Source organism: Clupea harengus, chromosome 16 (assembly GCF_900700415.2).
Source record: "Clupea harengus chromosome 16, Ch_v2.0.2, whole genome shotgun sequence".
Classification (NCBI taxonomy): Eukaryota; Metazoa; Chordata; class Actinopteri; order Clupeiformes; family Clupeidae; genus Clupea; species Clupea harengus.
Window position 1 is genome coordinate 14,414,860 of NC_045167.1, and position 17,654 is coordinate 14,432,513.

At 45.6% G+C, this 17,654-nt stretch overlaps 1 protein-coding gene across 16 annotated transcripts in view; it reads right to left on the reverse strand.

Moving 5' to 3' along the window:
- Positions 1 to 17,654, reverse strand: part of plekha5 (pleckstrin homology domain containing, family A member 5) — a 116,688-nt gene that overhangs the window by 37,349 nt on the left and 61,685 nt on the right. For all 16 annotated transcript variants that reach the window (XM_042710085.1, XM_031583268.2, XM_031583267.2 and 13 more), the window contains one exon: positions 4,799 to 4,882. In XM_042710085.1, the coding sequence (XP_042566019.1) occupies positions 4,799 to 4,882 (84 nt within the window). The remainder of the gene's footprint in view (positions 1 to 4,798; positions 4,883 to 17,654) is intronic.

Consider the following 17,654-nt stretch of genomic DNA (forward strand, 5'->3'; position numbering starts at 1 on the left):
GGAGAGCCGCACCCTCAGTCGCTTCATCTCAGCTGGGTGCTGGGTGTTTTCCAGAGGAGCTGAGGGCGACGCAATCTGCTCAATGCCCCCCTCAGCACCTCCCGCTTCCCCCACTACTGCTCCATCTCCCCAACACCACACACTGCCTCTGCTGCTCCATCTCCCCAACACCACACACTGCCTCTGCTGCCCCCACTACTGCTCCAACCCCCCCCCCCCCCCCCAAAAAGAGGCCATCAATAAAAAGGGCAACCCTGTTAAACTGCCTGGGAGACATTACATGAAAGCTTGTATTTGTGTTGGTGCTTGAAGAACAGACTTAATGTGAGTCTGAACCTGAATGTGTTCATTTGAAAGGGGGAGTGGAAGGCTTTTTTTGTGGATTTGGGAGTCATGGGATTTGGACTGGCTTTGTGTGCAGAACACTGTCGCGCGCCAGTGAATGGCATAAAAGAACACAACTGATCATTGATTATAATCCTCATGAATCATTTCAGAGACATGAAAAGCGCTTCTGAAGCTTTAGCCAGCTTTACTGAACTAGAAGATATTAAGAAAAAAAGGGGGGGTAGTTTTTCATCTCGATCATGATTCATGTAAACAGATTCTTCACTTTGCAGTGAAAAATGAATTTTCTGAACTTCTAAAAGGTGAATCATATCTTTGCCTTCCCAGCCGAAGTTTAACTGGATTAGTGGAGTGCAGTTCCTCGGGTCTTGGGGGAACGGAGGGAGCGGGGATCCCTTTTCTTCCGGCGAGTGGTGAGAATGAGATTGAGGGCCTGGGCCACTCTAACCCCATTATCAGTAGATGAGGGGTCCTTTGGGTGAGCATCTATCCCCATTAGCTGCATCCATTAGAGTTCTGTTGGGGGTGGTGGGGGTGGAGCACAAGTAAACTGGTGCTTGGTTTCTCTGATAGCATTATTCAGCCCCCCCTCCCACCCCACCTGTCCGCATCCTATTATTCCCCAATATATGCAGCTTCTCCTTTAAGATTCATTATTCCACAATGCAAATCAGTGACACTATCCTCATCCACACACACACCCACACACCCACACACCCCCACACACACACACACACACACACACACACACACACTTTATCATCCTCAATGTCAATATTCCAGTTTACTTTCTGACTCTCCATGCACTGTATTAATATAAGAACTGCTGGCTCAGAGCCGCTATGCAGAGGTGCGGACAATAGATTTATATAATCCACGTAGGGTAGAGGATGGGATGAGTTGTTCTGATAATGCAAAACAAATCTTTGCAAAGCCACCCCTGACAGGAATTAATAAGACTGCACACAGAATGCTTTCTCCTTTCAATTAGCCTTCGCCGTGATGGGCTACATGCAGAGAGAGAGCACGCTCAGGGTTGACGCCTATGAATCCTGAACCCTGAACCTCATTTTCCTTGCCTGTCCGCTATGTTGTTTGCCTTTGTTTTTAGGGAGACAGATGAGATCACCGCCCAGAGCTGGGAACATTTGTAACCAAACCTTCATGATGGCTCTAGTGCACCCTCCACTCTATTCCATCTGTTCACAGCGGCTCAGAGACCGCTGCTGTGAAAATCATTTGTAGGTGTTGCCACACATACATGTCTGACGTTCAGACGTTCATACGTGTCTGACATTCATCAGTCTTCTTCATGTTAACAACATGAGTTGTATTGTATGGGAGGGGGGGGGGGGGGTATAATACATCCCAATTCTGTATGAAGTCACTATGTACAATAGAATTTGCCGCTGTAAAAATACTCTTAAAAATCGACTGCACAACTCTGGCTATTCATGAGTCTTGACTCACAAAGGCTCTCTGTGTGAAGGCGCTGTAACTTGCATGTGAACTTTCATCAGGTGATATCTGCTGTTGTAGCATGTAGCCTCCTGCAGTGAAACATGGCATTTAATCTGCTCTGTCTGGAAGGAGAGATAATGACGGGAAATGTTATCCTTTGTTCACATCTTAAAGGCTCCAGTCTTTAATGTCAGAAGCACGCACACACACACACACATGTGCACACACGCACTCACTTACGCACACACACAGTTTGGACAAACATTCAGTTAAGCAGTCATATTTATACTTTCTAAACACCGTGTGTGTATTGCTAACTAACATCCTCCTCACCCTCACCCTCACAGCGCACACACACACACACCTCACTGTGTGACTTTCTCACTTAATCAGTGCCTAACACTATGAAATATAAAAATATAAACTGCCACACTCATTTACATATTCTGCTAACGAACCTGAGTGTGCTGCTCATGGGAAGAGTGGGGCGGAGAAAGATAATCAAGAGCGTGCAGAGTGTGAGAGAGAGAGAGAGAAAGAGAGAGAGAGAGAGAGAGAGAGAGAGAGAGAGACGTGACAGCGTGACAAACTCTTTTTAAAAAACAACTACATGCCTTATTATGTACCTTTCTTTAATCTTCCCCTGCCCTTTAAAGAGCGCCCAAACTCAACAGATTTGCATGAGATGGGAGTTGTTCAGTGTCGTGGGCTGGCGGGGGCTCTAGATGTTCTGTCTGGCTGATGCCGGGTACAAAATGGCCGTCCCTGCTCAACCATGGCTATGATTGCTCACCGGTTCCCACAGCTCCCCTCCATTCAGCCTGAGCCCGAGAGGGTGCGACTTAAGGAGTTTATCTGTGGGGCGACTCACTTAGTTAGCCGAGCTCGGGGAGGGTCACAGCGGCGGGCAAGATTAAAGAACTTTCTTATGAAGCGCCCCCCTACCCACAATCCCTCCCCCTCACCCAACTAATTTCCCACAGCAGTGGCAGCTCGCAGAAGCAGCAGTGGCAGCAGCAATGGCAGCAGTAGCTGAAGGAAGGTTTTGACTTTGCTAAAGGACGGTCTGAAGGGGGGAGGGGCGGGGTTGGAGTGGGGCAGTAACCACAGTAGCTGCTGTCGGTTCAGGTTGAGCCAGCTCGGGCATCTCTGACAGGGCCTTGGCCTTCTGACAAGAGGAGGGGGATCACTGTGTGTGAGTGAGTGTGTGTGTGTGTGTGTGTGTGTGTGTGTGTGTGTGTGTGTGTGTGTGTGTGTGTGTGTGTGTGTGTGTGTGTGTGTGTGTGTGTGTGTGTGTGTGTGTGTGTGTGTGTGTGTGTGTGTGTGTGGCGGATTCTCATCCTCTTCCCACTTGTCTATTTCCCTACAACCCTGGATGGATTGGACACTCTTCAACAAGGCGTAGCTCTCACAGGGCCGAGGAGGCACTGGCAGGAAAGGTGAGTGGTGATGAGGGAGCGGCTCTCTCTGGCTTAAATGATCCTCCACTGCGCTGCTCAGTGCACAGCCCCGTAAAGCTCTGGAGAACCGGCTCACCTAGTGGAGTGTGCCCCTCTTAATTGGGTGTTATGTGTGTGGGATGTATAACACACCTGCCTTCACTGACACACACACCACACACACACACACACACACACACACACACACACACACACACACACACACACACACACACACACACCACACAAAGGCAAATGCTTACTCACACGGACACACACACACACACACACACACACACACACACACACACACACACACACACACACACACACACACACACACACAACCACAGCACACAAAGGCAAATGCTTACTCACACACACACACACACACACACATACACCAACACACACTAGGGTTGTAACTATTAAACACTAACACTGGATATTGCAGTTGGATATTCGTACATATGTTTTTTCTCCATTTTCTTCACTCTTCCATCATAGGGCTAACAATCAAATCACAACGTTTCTGTGACAGGATAAATACACACCAGTGTCATGTCACCACTATCAGTAATTGTCATGACAGCTCTTTTAATGACAACTTAATTCCATGTGACATGATGGTATCTAAAATTATGGGAGCTGTTATCGACAATTACCAATAGTGGTAATGTAACACTGCTATATCATTAGCAATCATGATGAATAATGGCAGGATATGGCATCTGTCATGACACATTACTGGCATTGAATCTGAATATGTCTATCTTATGATGAATTACACTTGTTCTTATTCTAGCATATATTCACTATAATTTAATGTAGTTGGTTTCTATTTTCTGTCGAGCCATACCATAATTTAAAGTCAATAGAGACTGAACATTTGCAATGTACAAATGCAATCACGAGAAGTGTGAACCGTTAAACCTAAAACACACAAGCACACATACACACACGGACGAACACACGTACGAACACGCACACACACACACACACACACACACACACACACACACGTACGAACACACACACACACATACAAACACACACACACACACACACACACACACACACACACACAAACACTCTCTCGCCTCTAAGCATGCCTCGTGTCCTCTCACATGATATTTTCTGCAAAACAAGCTTTGCTTTCATTCTGTGGGCTCTTCATAATGAAATGTGCGAACAGTTTGTTTGCCAGTCTGAAATACATGCAGCATCTGCTGATGTGCCTTTCCAGAACTCATATTAAAAAGTAGGCACAAGGAGAAAACTCACATTATTTGATTTTCATTCAGTGACCTGACAGTACTGATACACAAATCACAACAGACTGTTAATATCAGATTGTCCTTGGGAACACTGTGTTCTCTCTGTGTTCTCTCTGTGTGTGTGTGTGTGTGTGTGTGTGTGTGTCTGTGTGTGTGTGTGTGTCTGTGTGTGTGTGTGTGTGTCTGTTACACAAAGCAAAACTCGCTGGTTTAATTTGCTGCAAAACATCTCCAAAGCAAGGTGCATTCTGGGTAAAGAATGAAGTGACTTACTGTTCGTTGACGACAAAGATGCAGTTGTCTTGGGAAGGGACGCCAGAGACAGGATGCTTGCAGGTCACCTTCCGCTCATTGTGGCTGATGGACAAATGGACAGACACAGAAGAGTCAGTCATCACAAGAGCTTCGATATAACGTCCCTCACAGAGAACATCATGACTGTTGTTACAGAAAGCCATTACATTTATACAACCAACAATCAACACTTGAGAAAATAAATACACATAGATACTTGAGAGGATATGTGCAACTGCCAAACCATTTTAATGCTAAGGTTGCATTGCACTGCATATCAGAGATCATTTTGGACGTCATATTTGGAGGCCAGCCAGTTGCAAGGGGTCTTTGAAAATTGATATGGACATACATGTCATTGCCTTTAAGTAAGTTATAACCCATATCAACAACTTGCAGGCTGGCTAGCTTCAGCAGAACCTCTGCCTTCCACACCAGAATAGCATCTCAATAATTTACAGACTAGTGTTAGCACATCTTAGCAAAAGACATTGACATCGGCCCCGCAGCAATCCCAGATGCATTTTTCATACCAGCGCTGCTGAACACTATTTCAGCCCGAGAAACACTTGAGTCAGGAAGCTACACACCTTGAGATGTGGGTGGTGCTGAACTTCAGCATGGCTCCCTCTCTCTGTTTCTCTCTCTCTCTCTTTCTGTCTCTGTCTCTCTCCTGCGGCTGCTTTTGTCTCTCTCACCGGTCTCCTACATAGAGCTCCGGCGATTGCTTCCCTCACACACCTGCTCTCCCGATCCTTCCCGTAGGCTCCGAGATGTCACTGAGGGGGCTGCTGGCTCCCAAGTCATATGCTCTGATCACAAGAGCTCTGAGACTCCCACTCTAACTCACTCCGCCACCCACCCAACCACCCACCCACCATTTCCACCCCTACAACACCCTCCTCTTCCTGCTCCGTCTCAAACTTTCGCTATAAATAAAACGGCTGCAGCGGCAGCAATAGAAATAGCGGCGGCAGACGCAAACACAGCTGGCACGGGCAGAGAGAAGACAAATGTATCCTCACTGAGGGTTGGGATGGGCCGTACAGGCAGTGGAAGATGGGCTTTTTTAAATGTACTTAAAGTGATTTTTTTTTTTTTTTTAAACAGGCTCTTGTTGTAGAGAGAAGACACAAGTTGGGGAATGGGGGAGGATTAGGGAGATAGGGGGAGTAGAGCCTCTTTGCTAGCGCTGCACTCCTCCATCTGGAATCCTGCACCGGGAGCCCCTGCACCTCATTTGTTTGTCAACACTATCAGAAGTGCAGAAACGGAAGGCCTTTGACAGTGTCGTGACACACACACACACACACACACACACATACAGTACACACAATGGCAGCAGCAGCAGAGGAATTGTATTCAGTCAGCCATAAACGAACACGAAGCGCCCCATAAATGTCAAGCATCCTTCACCGTTTTGAGACAGCATGGAAAGAGGGCAGTAAATGAGCCAGGAAAACGTCTCTGAAGAACATAATAGAACGACATAGACATATCAACATATTGCCAGCATGCAGCTATGCTGTGCCACAAATTTGTTCCCAGAGGAGCACAAGTATTTCTAGACTCTGCAACAGGAATGCATTCCAATGGCATTACTGTGAGCTACATGGCATATTCAGGATTATCGCAGCCAATAAATTATACTGTCCCCCCAATTAAGGCTTTGCGCGCATAAGCGAAGGCAATCGTAGCCTGTAGGTGATGGGAAGTGGTGGAATTAGGCAGGGGAGTACAAGGAGGATTAAGTGGATTTAAGCGGCACGCTGCCTATCCTCTTGTTGTCTGCGCTAATGTTATTCACCGCACAAAAGCAAACACAACAACTTATCACCCAGGGAGTTACATTGTGAATTTCCAGAACGGTGCGGCAACAGAATAAACTCGCTTAAGTGTACAGTAAAATGTAGAAAATGATTGACAGCCCTGGTCAGTGCATTCAAACTGTACTGTATGATTGATATTATGCTGATGTGAGGTGGACATGCCAAGAGTCCCACGTGGCACTGTGCATAACATTACTCCAGACACGTATGCACACAGAGACACGTGTATACAGACATGCATACACACACATGCATGTAGTGCACGTGTACACAAACACATGACAGCTGGAAATCCAATGACTAGGGGAGCATCTACTAATATGGCGAGAATGCATGTTCTCTCTCCGGGGTCAACATGGCACCATATTAACCACCGGCAGTATGGCAGTCGCTAATGCTTATATTAAGACCGTGACCTTACCGCATCCATCAACCACACATACCTCTCCCAGCCATAAATCAATATCGAGCCTTCTCCTGCTTTTATGGACCCCTTAAAATGAATAGATTCAGACATCAAGGTAAGATACGACTCAAGGATCTCATCCAAGGTGAGTTCGGAGCAATGAATCACCACAGACTTTCAGGTGTCATGGGAAAAGGGTGCACTTAGAGGGGCAGCGCAGAACCTGATGGATTAGCCTCTACACGGCTCATCAAGGTGGCATTAAATACCAGCCCAGGGGAATAACCGGGACACATGCGGCTTATGCTCTCCATCCACAGGGTCTCCTCAGAAGATGTTCGGAACAACAGGGGCAGTGTAACCAAGGCCATGCGAGCAACGTGCGCAGGCATCTTGTGATAAGGCCCTGATGTCAGAGAGAGTGCTCTGCCACACAGAGTTGGCCCTTAAGGAGGTTCGCAGGGGGCACCATGCCTGACTGAGTCTGGGCACGCACTAAAATAGCATTCTCTCACACACCACTGGCATGCACTGACGCTGCAGGGTCTGTTTATGCCTCAATAAACAGCTTGGTGCGACCCAAAATGCACCTGGGCAAGAGGGGGGAGGGGTGGTCTGTGTGTGTTTTTTTTGCTCTCCTCTGAGCTTGGGGGACAGATGTGTCACGTGGAGGTCTAGAGGAGCTCACAGGTCCAGCTGTTCACTTTGCCCAGTGATGCGACTCTGTGCGTGGGATGGGTCCGGAGGTCTAGTCCCCCGTGTGGTAATATTTCAGTGCAGAGTTCCCCCGGAGCGACAGCTAGGCTGCATCATTAACTGTCCTCTATGGCTGTCACGAAACATCACTGCTCAAAAACTGTGGGGGGGGGGGGGGGGGGGGGGGGGTGGGAACATGACAGACGACATTTTGAGTTACGAGATTTTCCTGGAGATTGGCCAGGTGAGCTACTGAGGCATCGCTGAGGCCTCGACTCGGTCTCCCCTAGCTCTGACTAAAGCGTCGCAGGAAAAAAGGATGAATTATGGAAATGAAAAGGAAAGAGAGAATTATGGAGATGACGAACGGCGCACTCAAAAAAGGAGGTGAAATGTACTGTTTCATGAGCCAATGACAGGGCTGAGTACGTCTTCCTCGGGGCAAGGCAGAAAAGTGAATAATGGCCGTGATCAAGGAGAGGTGTGACTGCATTTTCAAGTGAGCTTGAGTTTTAAGGAAATGACTGCCATATCAAACTACACTGGAGGCAGTAGAAAAAGGGAAGAGGAGGAAATCACCTGTGAGGTAACTTCAGTGCTTTCATAGAAAAGGCAATAGATTAGGAAAATGGCCCACGGGGTAGCGGAAGAGTGACCGTCTCCATTGTCATAGCCTCATGACGAAGCTTGATCACCATTAAAGACAAGAGGGAAGATTTACGCCTCTGCAGTCATGCAAGATGCCGCGCGCCACGTGTGCACGCAGGTGCGAGCATGAGAGAGCGCATTTGACACGGCAACAGGTGGGTGCACTCAGGCAAACACGCCATCTTACTAATAGAAAACCTCGTCACCTTGAACACCCACACAGAAGTACTGCCGCAGCAGAAGGAGTTTTGATTTCATAATGGGCAGAATCAGATGGTGCATCTTGTAATAAGTATCCACTCAGAGACTCGAAAAGATATTAATGCAGGAAGAGGAACAGTGGATTTCCATCTGGGTCTTGTCTATAATGAGTCTGTAGTTGTTCCATAGAATGACTGACAGCTGTAAACTCGGCTGGCCGGGATAATAAGGTGAGGAGACAACTAGGGATTAGCATTCATAGTAATTATACTGGCAGCTGCTTAATAGGCTCGAAGCTCATAACTTTAGTCAACTGCACAGAGGCTGACAAGTATGGAGGAGTTATTTACAGCCATGTCTGGATAAAATGGCAGGTCTTTCGCAAGAAAAATCAAGTTACTTCTTGCTGTGGTGTGCACTGACACCATGAACATCTCCCAGGGTAATTCAAACTGAGCACAGAATAAAAACACTTGATGACTTTCCAAATCCAAGCGGGCTAATTGAGGTCCATCAGAGTGGCAGGCCTGAAATTGATGTGGGCTTTGGAAATCTGAGCACTGCTCCGAGGACAGTGACAGTCACTCAGACGGACTAGTTGCTTTTCTTTCTTTTCACTTTATGTTCATTAAATAATTGCAAAAAAAATGCTTCTTGACTCATTTTCATGCAAATTTAGCTGACATTCCTCTTACTTAAAAATGTGTCTGACAATGACACAGCAGGAGTAGCTGGTTGATTAAAAAATAAAAATGTCACTAATCATTTCCCTTGTTTTCAGATGGCAAACCGACAGCGCAAATTGCAAAACATGCAAACAATTTGCCAAGAGATTGGCCCAGGCTGTGTGGTGGTTATGTGCTGAGGGAAGGCACAGGGGCATAGCAGAGGTCAAGCATAGCACTATGCAAATGTTCCGGAGTTTTCTAGAAAATTCTAATTGTTGCAGGAGCAGTGAAACAATGTGCAGTAGCAAAAATGCCTAACTCTCTCACCTGCAGGGAAAAAAACAGCTCTCAAGAAAATCATGGTGCTAGACAAAGCTTGTCAACAATGACAATTTATTTATTTCACTCTAGCAAATCAAAGTTACCCTGCTGGACACTTTTCTCTCTCTCCGTTTCAGTTGTTGAAATACAAGCAACTACCAAACAATGAAATTACCTTTAAAAGCCTCAGCGTTCAACAGCTTGACGGCTCCGCTTTCAAACGTCCAACCAAAGGCCTACTGATGTGATAATGGGACTGCATTTAAGTCTATTTAGGTTTATTCTATAAAAGCACACTTGTTAACAGTATGACACACGGGAAAAAAATGAAAAAAGGAAGAAAAAAACAACAACAACAAAAAAAACCTATTCATAGTCAGCTACAGTCAGGCACAGCGCTCCCTCAGAGACAGCTGATGGAGGGACAACAATGGGAGGTCTCCACCCACCCATCCAGCTTGGTCCCCCTGGCATTAGCACTAACCTTTTGGAAAGGTCACGCGGCCGCTATGCCCTCTACTGCATTGGCATTCAGAAGGCCACCAAGGTGGCGGCCGGAGAGGAGAAAGCATTATCACGGCCAGTCAGAGATCCTGCGCCGCCTTGCTGGTGATATCGGAGTGGACACTGAGAGAGAGAGCGGAGCACCTCCAATGTTCATGAGTTCAAAAACAAGGTGCCTTAGATGGTATCTCGCACGTGATGGATATTCAGGCTGTAGGTCTGTCACACCAGAGATAAGTGGAGATGTGTATGTAGGGGATGTTTCACGTACGTACACGTGCACCAATGTCATGTGTGGGAAGGCTTATCCACGATTCACCATCGTAGCCACACACACAAACACACGTTTTTAATTCTAAGAGTGTCTAACTGATCTCAGCTGCTCACAAAATACATCCCCTCCAGCTGTTGCTCTCTCCCTCTGTCACAACTCACACACTGTTTCTCTCTTCAGTCATCACCTCCGCTGTTCAAGGACACGAGGCATGAAGAGAGCTCCAGGGAGAGGACACCTTGCCTTAAGAGGGCACACAAGGACTTTAGAGGCAGACTTCATTACACATCTACCTGATAATTAACATTTGGATTTGGATCCTGTGGGGAACCGCTGACCACGAACAGACGATAAGTGCCCTACAAACCTCCAATAACGATGCCATTTTCAGCCAATACTCCCCTCCGTTAAATGTTATTTTATGTCTTTTTAATTTTGCGATGCTTGCAGGCTAATGAGGCAGCGCTGCACAAATGAATCGCCGGCCCGCGCGAGTCACACACTCCTGATTTGGCTCAACGATCCAGTGAATTAACCCTTTTCCCATCAGTCCCTGTGTGGACACCTCCCTTCATGGTGATTAAAGGGTGGGAGTGATCCAAAAGATTACCGCACCTACCGAGAACACAAAGAGGGTAGATGAGTGTATGTCTGTGACTGTACAGCACAACTAGAGGACCTTCCACACCTCGAAGGCCATATAATATATAAGATATAGGAGGATATAAAAAAAAATGCAGGAAAGGAATGTAATTTCACAAGTGACATGGACATGGTTATGACTCGTAGATCCCCACTGGAGCTGAAAGACAAAGAGCAAGTGCAGTAACAGGTGTGGGCGTGTGAGCGCTCCCCAGACCCAGAGCATACTCATCTACCGCGGCACGAATGGCACGAACGGCGCGAACGGCTCGTGAACCCACATTAGCTGCCTGTGTCAAATCTACTCAAGCCTCATTTCGGGAGTTAAGAAGTGGGACTAAAGGATAAATCTCTGCGGCTTTCCCAATCCGAAAGTAATTCCTTTCATAGTAGTTTAATTCGGGCTATCACTGATTGTACGTTCTTTAAGTACGTTAGGGAGGGAGGATGCATGGTTCTCAGACACTTGAAAGGTCTACATCTGGGCTACAGCTAAACTAATGGCATCAATAGCAGCTACGCCATTCAGAGAATGAAATGCTGTGAGAATAAGGCTCTCTTATAAAGGATCTGAAACACAAACGAAATTGTAGTGAAACAAATATTGTATTAATTAACGGTTCCACTTATTGCTGCCTTAATGACAAATGTAAACTCATAAGCGTATGAGGAGTTACTGGCAGTATGTTATATTTTCAATCTAAACAATAATATAGTTTACGTCATCTCACTCAGTTATATCATAGAGGTCAGATTTCAAACTGAATGCTGCTTTGCACTGCTACTGGCTACCACAGCAGATGGCTGGTGCTATCTGTGCGAGTACAGCCAATAACAGGATGAGCAGAGAATCCTCCAGAGAGGAGCCGTTTGATTTCCATGTTGAAAAGGAAGGCCAGTGAGGGAGGAAAAGAAGCTCATTTGAACCCAAACGGAACAAACACGAGAGCCATGGTCACCGAGCAGCTTCAGAGCAAATCGCCATGGAGACAGCAGAGCAGGTGCCACCAGCTGTCCCTCAGATTCTACTCCAGCCGGCTCGTGGCTGGCAGAAATAAGGCCTAACCTTCTGAGGCTCCTGCCAACCCCCCCAATGCCCCCATCAGATCTGCGAAAACTGCCCGTACACAGCTCTCATTATTCATGTACTCTTACAACAGCAGAGTGCTGCTACTTAGCATCTTCAGGTGGCCTCATACTGCTGGTTAGTGTGTGTGTTGTTACAGAACCTTTTATTTCGAGATCTAGTTTTTTTTTTTTATGCTTTTAGTATGGGTTTCCATTCAAACATGAGGATTGTTAATAATAATAGCAGACTGTCACAAAAGTAAGCCTCAACCTAATAGGGTCGTCGTGCACTGCTCAAATGAAAGCTACAATGACCACGACGACGACCTCCTAGAGAGAAAAGAATGCTGCCAATGATTCTAATGAGTGAGTGTCATTTAGATTCTAATGAGTTTAACAGAGGATGAAACAGTCTTGACGTGAAAGGATCAATTAGAAGATCTTTTTTTTTCCAAAGCAAGAAATAATGTGAGCCATGGGGAATAGCCTGCTTTTTAATGGAAGAGCACGTATTTGGCTGAGGGGAATCTGTTGTAAAAGCGAAGCACAGTAACCTACAGGGAATTAACACATTAGCACATCTTACAAAAGCAGACTCTTTTTATCATCTGATAATCTTAATCGGCATTTGGCAGGCCTGTGTCTCAAACAAGCACATTGCCACGATGCACACGGAAGCCTAATAGCCCAGGGAACAAATTGCACATCTCTCAGAGTTAAGGACGTCGATTGGAATTGGCACCATATGGTAGGATAATAAACTCCTAATTTAAGGTAGTGCTTTCAGACATATTGATGTGACAGGAGTACTGAGAAACAAATCAGGGAAACAGCTAGAACTTTTAAAAGCTTTCTCAAAACGTTGCAGGGCTGATATCTCCAGTATCTGGCCGGAGTTTCGTGGACCTCTTTTTCCCCCCCATCTGCTACAATTCAAACAGAGCAGCACGCAGCATAGAGGTCTAGTAGCAATGACACATTCTGGACTTGATCATTCTTCCCTTTCCATTGAAATGCTCCCAGAGAAAAGCATGAGCACCACAGGGTGAAAAGAAATATGCACCGGTAACATATTGAACCCATCTGTAATTATCAACCTTTGAACACTCACAGATCCACTCAGTAGGCTATTCATGCCCTTCGGTGGAACATAAATACCTTAACTCTGTACAGGCAGAGTAAACACTTGAATGAATGAATGAATGAATGAATGGCAGACCTGTCACCTGTCACAGGCATTTTCATCCTCTGTTAAACTCAGACCTGTCACCTGTCACAGGTCTGTCAACAATCAATAGCTCAGTTACTAGAGTACTGGAATAGTAGTTTATAGTCTCTATGCCGCACAACTGTAGCTTCAAAAGTCTTTGGGAACAGATGAGCATTTCCATGATTTCCATGAATATGAATGGCAATGTGAGTGAGTGATTCTTTTCTTTATTATGCAAAGCTTGCAGAAGGAAGGAAATGGAATGGACTCGTCAGGAGAGTAATTTTCTCAACTTGATTCGTAAAATCCATCATTTACTGCCAAATTACAGACGCAAAACCTTGCCATTTCGGTGACAGAGACGTCAAGGGCCGGTTAACCAGATTTTAGTCGTCCTGCCTTTCCAATGAAAACAACGTGAGTCTTAAAACCATACAAAAGAGAAATGTAAATGTATATCCACAAAATCCATTTCCCGCAAACCATCATGCTATGCAAGCGCAGACTAATTCTACAAGCAACACATGAATTAGTGATTTTAGGCAACGTGATATTTTACTTACAGACAACATGCTGGGGTTACTTCATGTGAAACAAATCCAATCGTTATAATAAGCAAACTTTAAACACTTGCTATCAACGGTGTGCACTGCTGTGGAGAAGAAACGATATACCATGAAGTCTTAATCTCATGCCGTTAGCATCTAACCACAGGAATGAAGAAAAGGAACAGCTGGCAACATTCTACGCTCATTCAACTGACAATAAAGCCACAGAACGGTTTTAAACGACACTCGGTGAGTCTGAGGGATGCAATTCCGAGTCACATTATTAAAATATTTCAGTGGGTTGTTTCCCCATCTAAAAGACTCCTTACCACACCAGTGTAAGGCAATGCTGATCAAATCTTTGTGTAAAATCATGGCAATAGGAAAGCTTTCAGACGACGACACTCTATAAATGATATAGATTAATGTAATATCTTATAGGAAAATGGTCGGCACACAGCAAATCTAACATAAACACAAATACAGAAACTAGTGCATGATATTTCTCCCACTCAATTTAGACAAAGGGCTCCATTGGTTCTACAAGTCAAAGGTATACTATATGTTTCCAAGGACAGAATCCCTGAGAGCTCCAGTCTCTGAGGTTCACAGGCAAATCCCAGCCCTTTGAAAAAGAAGAGACAATGGTTATTGAGAAGTTAATCAGCTTTCCCCAGATTAACTGGCCTTGCTGTTGAAGGGAAGGTAGTGTGAACTGAAAAGCAAGGAGCCCTCCTTCACACGAGGGCCTCTGTCGCTTCGGAGAGGAGGGGAAAGCTTTATTGAGCACTGTAACCCAGAGAACATGTTCAATAGGCAAACCTGCCCTCCCCCATTCCATAATATAGAACCCAGTGTGAGATTGCTTCCAAGTCCCTTTAATAGTGTAATTAGAACACTAAGTTTGAATAAGAATAAGAATAAGTTTGAATGTGTCTGTTATTTATTTGTATTATTATTATTATTATTATTATTATTTTAAAGAAGAATGCTCAAGCTTTGATGAGAGAACATGAATTGACTTGAGACATTGAATTGGCAGGCATGAAAATAAACAACCGGAATAATACAACCAAAAAAGTTTGAACTCATTAAAAATATATATTTTTTAACATGCTCAAATATTCACAGAGAAACACACACTAATGCCCAGGCTTTGGTGAGACAACATTACTTGACTATATTAAAGTATATATTAAATCTGCAGACACTACCATGAAAGAGGGTTTAGGTAGATTTAAACATATTTTAAAGGTAAAAGTAGAAAATTATATGATAGTGAGTGACTTCGACTGAGTAGAACACAAAAAGTATCGCAGGGAATGTATGTGTTTGTGTGTGTGTGTGTGTGTGTAAGAGAGTGTGTGTATTTGTCTGAGTGTGTGTGCGTGCACACGTGCATGCTGGCAAAGTAGCACTGTGGCCTGGTTATACTTCTGATACACAAAAGCACTAATGCATGGGACTAAATCCAGGAACAAGCGACAATATCAAAGCCTCTGCCTTCAAGGGACATGGTGGGCCGACTTGCCAGCTGTCCTCGAGAAATCTGATCTGATGAAAAACGAGAACGGGGAGAAACATGCTGCGTTTCAGGGGAAAAAAGCTCAAGAGAGCTTAGCCAGTGAGCTCTCCTCCGTGAGCGCGTAACCAAACGACTGCAGTATCGAGTGCCATGCAAACATCTGTCTCACCGGCTGTGATTAACAGGAATATCAGCACCTCACCTTGTTACGTTCACTTTTAAGGTTCAGGACTCCCTGAATGTGGTCGATACAACAGTCACATTAGTATCTTCAGCACATCATTGCGGGATCACCAATGCACTGAGGAACACGGCCTATTATGTCCGAGATGGATGAGGGAGCCAGCGGGGTTAAGGGAGAGCCTGATGGCCGGGGTCCTCGTTAAACACGGATGCGTTTTGTGCAGCCGGGACTCTCTGATCCGTTTGCACAGTGGAACATTTCTATTGACAGAGGCAGAGGCCCTAGTGCCATCCACAGCAGGGAGACTCCCAGGGGACAGAGGGAGCGCTAATGGTCATCTTAAACGTGGGAAGTCAACACATAGGTCAAGAGGGGCGATTTATCTATTTTTTCCCTTTTTGAGTTACAGTTCACTCGATCTCTCTCTCTCTCTCTTTCTCTCTCTCACTCTATCTCTCGCTCTCTTTCTCTTTTTTTCTTACTCGAGGTGTGTGAAGTGTGTTGATGGAGCTGCTGGAGGCCTGCCAAGACATGGGAGAGAGGGCTCTCTCTCTCTCTCTTTCTCTCTCTCGTTCCCTTTTCCTGTTTCTGAAAAGTTCCTATTTCCAGATCCAGCGTTCCACTCCGTTTCATCCTCATCCAGAGGTCTCGCATCGTGAATTGTAGTTTACGTAACTTGAGCAAATGAATACTTTAATTAATTAATTTAACAGATTGAGTGATTATATCTGGCACTACAGACACAAATTTGGCTTCATGAGATACAGTAACATTATTCTGAGTTAGAAAAAAAATGATTAATTCTTTGGCTAGGGAGCCTTTTTATGCAGGGCCATCTGCTGCTGCGGGACTGTGAGGAACACGCACCCACACACATGCGAATGGAAATGCAAAACACACATAAAGACCCAGTCATAAATACACACACACACACACACACACACCAAGAGTATGAGAGTAAATCCCAATAGAAGCTCTTAGCCCTGTTAAGACTTGTGTGTCAGAGAGCAGCATTGATGTGTGAAAATGTGAATGTGAGGTAAAGAGTGTGTGTGTGTCTGAGTGTGTGTGCGTGGAGTGATTGAGTGGATTTCTACTGCAAGGCACTGTGTGACAAAATGTCATTAGATCTTCCAGCCTCTCATTCCCCAATTCCTGTCTCAGCCACACCTCCATTGACAACTCCGCTTAAGGTCTACTTCCACCAACCACCCTGCTCAATAGAAAATCAACTCTGAGAACAGGGCCACTCAGCTGCAACAGACATAAGATCTGTAGTTCTGAATAGGTGAGCACACTGTGTGAGAAGGACACAGAGAACTAGTGCAAGGCACTGTGGGTTTCAGAGGATGAAAGCAATGACCTGCATAAATGTAATTACAGGCAGACATCGTGGCAACTGTACCCTTGGGCCTCCTTGACTTAACTTTAGTCTGATCTGAACACACAGTCTAGAATAGACTCTGCGATGTTTAAACAGTAATAAAAGAGGAACGGTCTTTGTGCCAGGAAGCTTCTCTAGTAGTTAAACATCTGGGACAGATGTTTTTTGAGCGCAGAACAACTAAAGTGATACTGAGATGTACACTGCACTTAGCTTTAGTAGTTGCCATTAACCTGTAGATTTTGAAAGTACACACTTCACTAAAGACGAACAGTATAATTTGTTAGTATAAAAATTGCATTAAAATGTAGAAATTCCCGAAACCGTAGCCATCTTAGAGTTGGCGTTGGATAACCATGTTATAGCTTGTAATGTCAACATGGGGAGGTCAACACACAGGGCATCAGCATCCAGGTTACAATTAGACAGGCGCCCTACTTTGGGGCTCATCCGTCTGAGCGCCTGTATGTGGCTAGACAGCTGCATTTATGACCTGACTAATAAAGCCCTACACAGACAAACACAATTATTCAGTGATTGACGGAGTGGAGCAGCGGCGCAGGGGCAGGGGCAGGGGCAGGGGCAGGGGCAGGGGCAGGGGCAGGGGCAGGGGCAGGGGCAGGGGCAGGGGCAGGGGCAGGGGCAGGGGCAGGGGCAGGGGCAGGGGCAGGGGCAGGGGCAGGGGCAAGGGCAGGGCAGTGCGCTCCAGATCTGTCCACATCTCTCT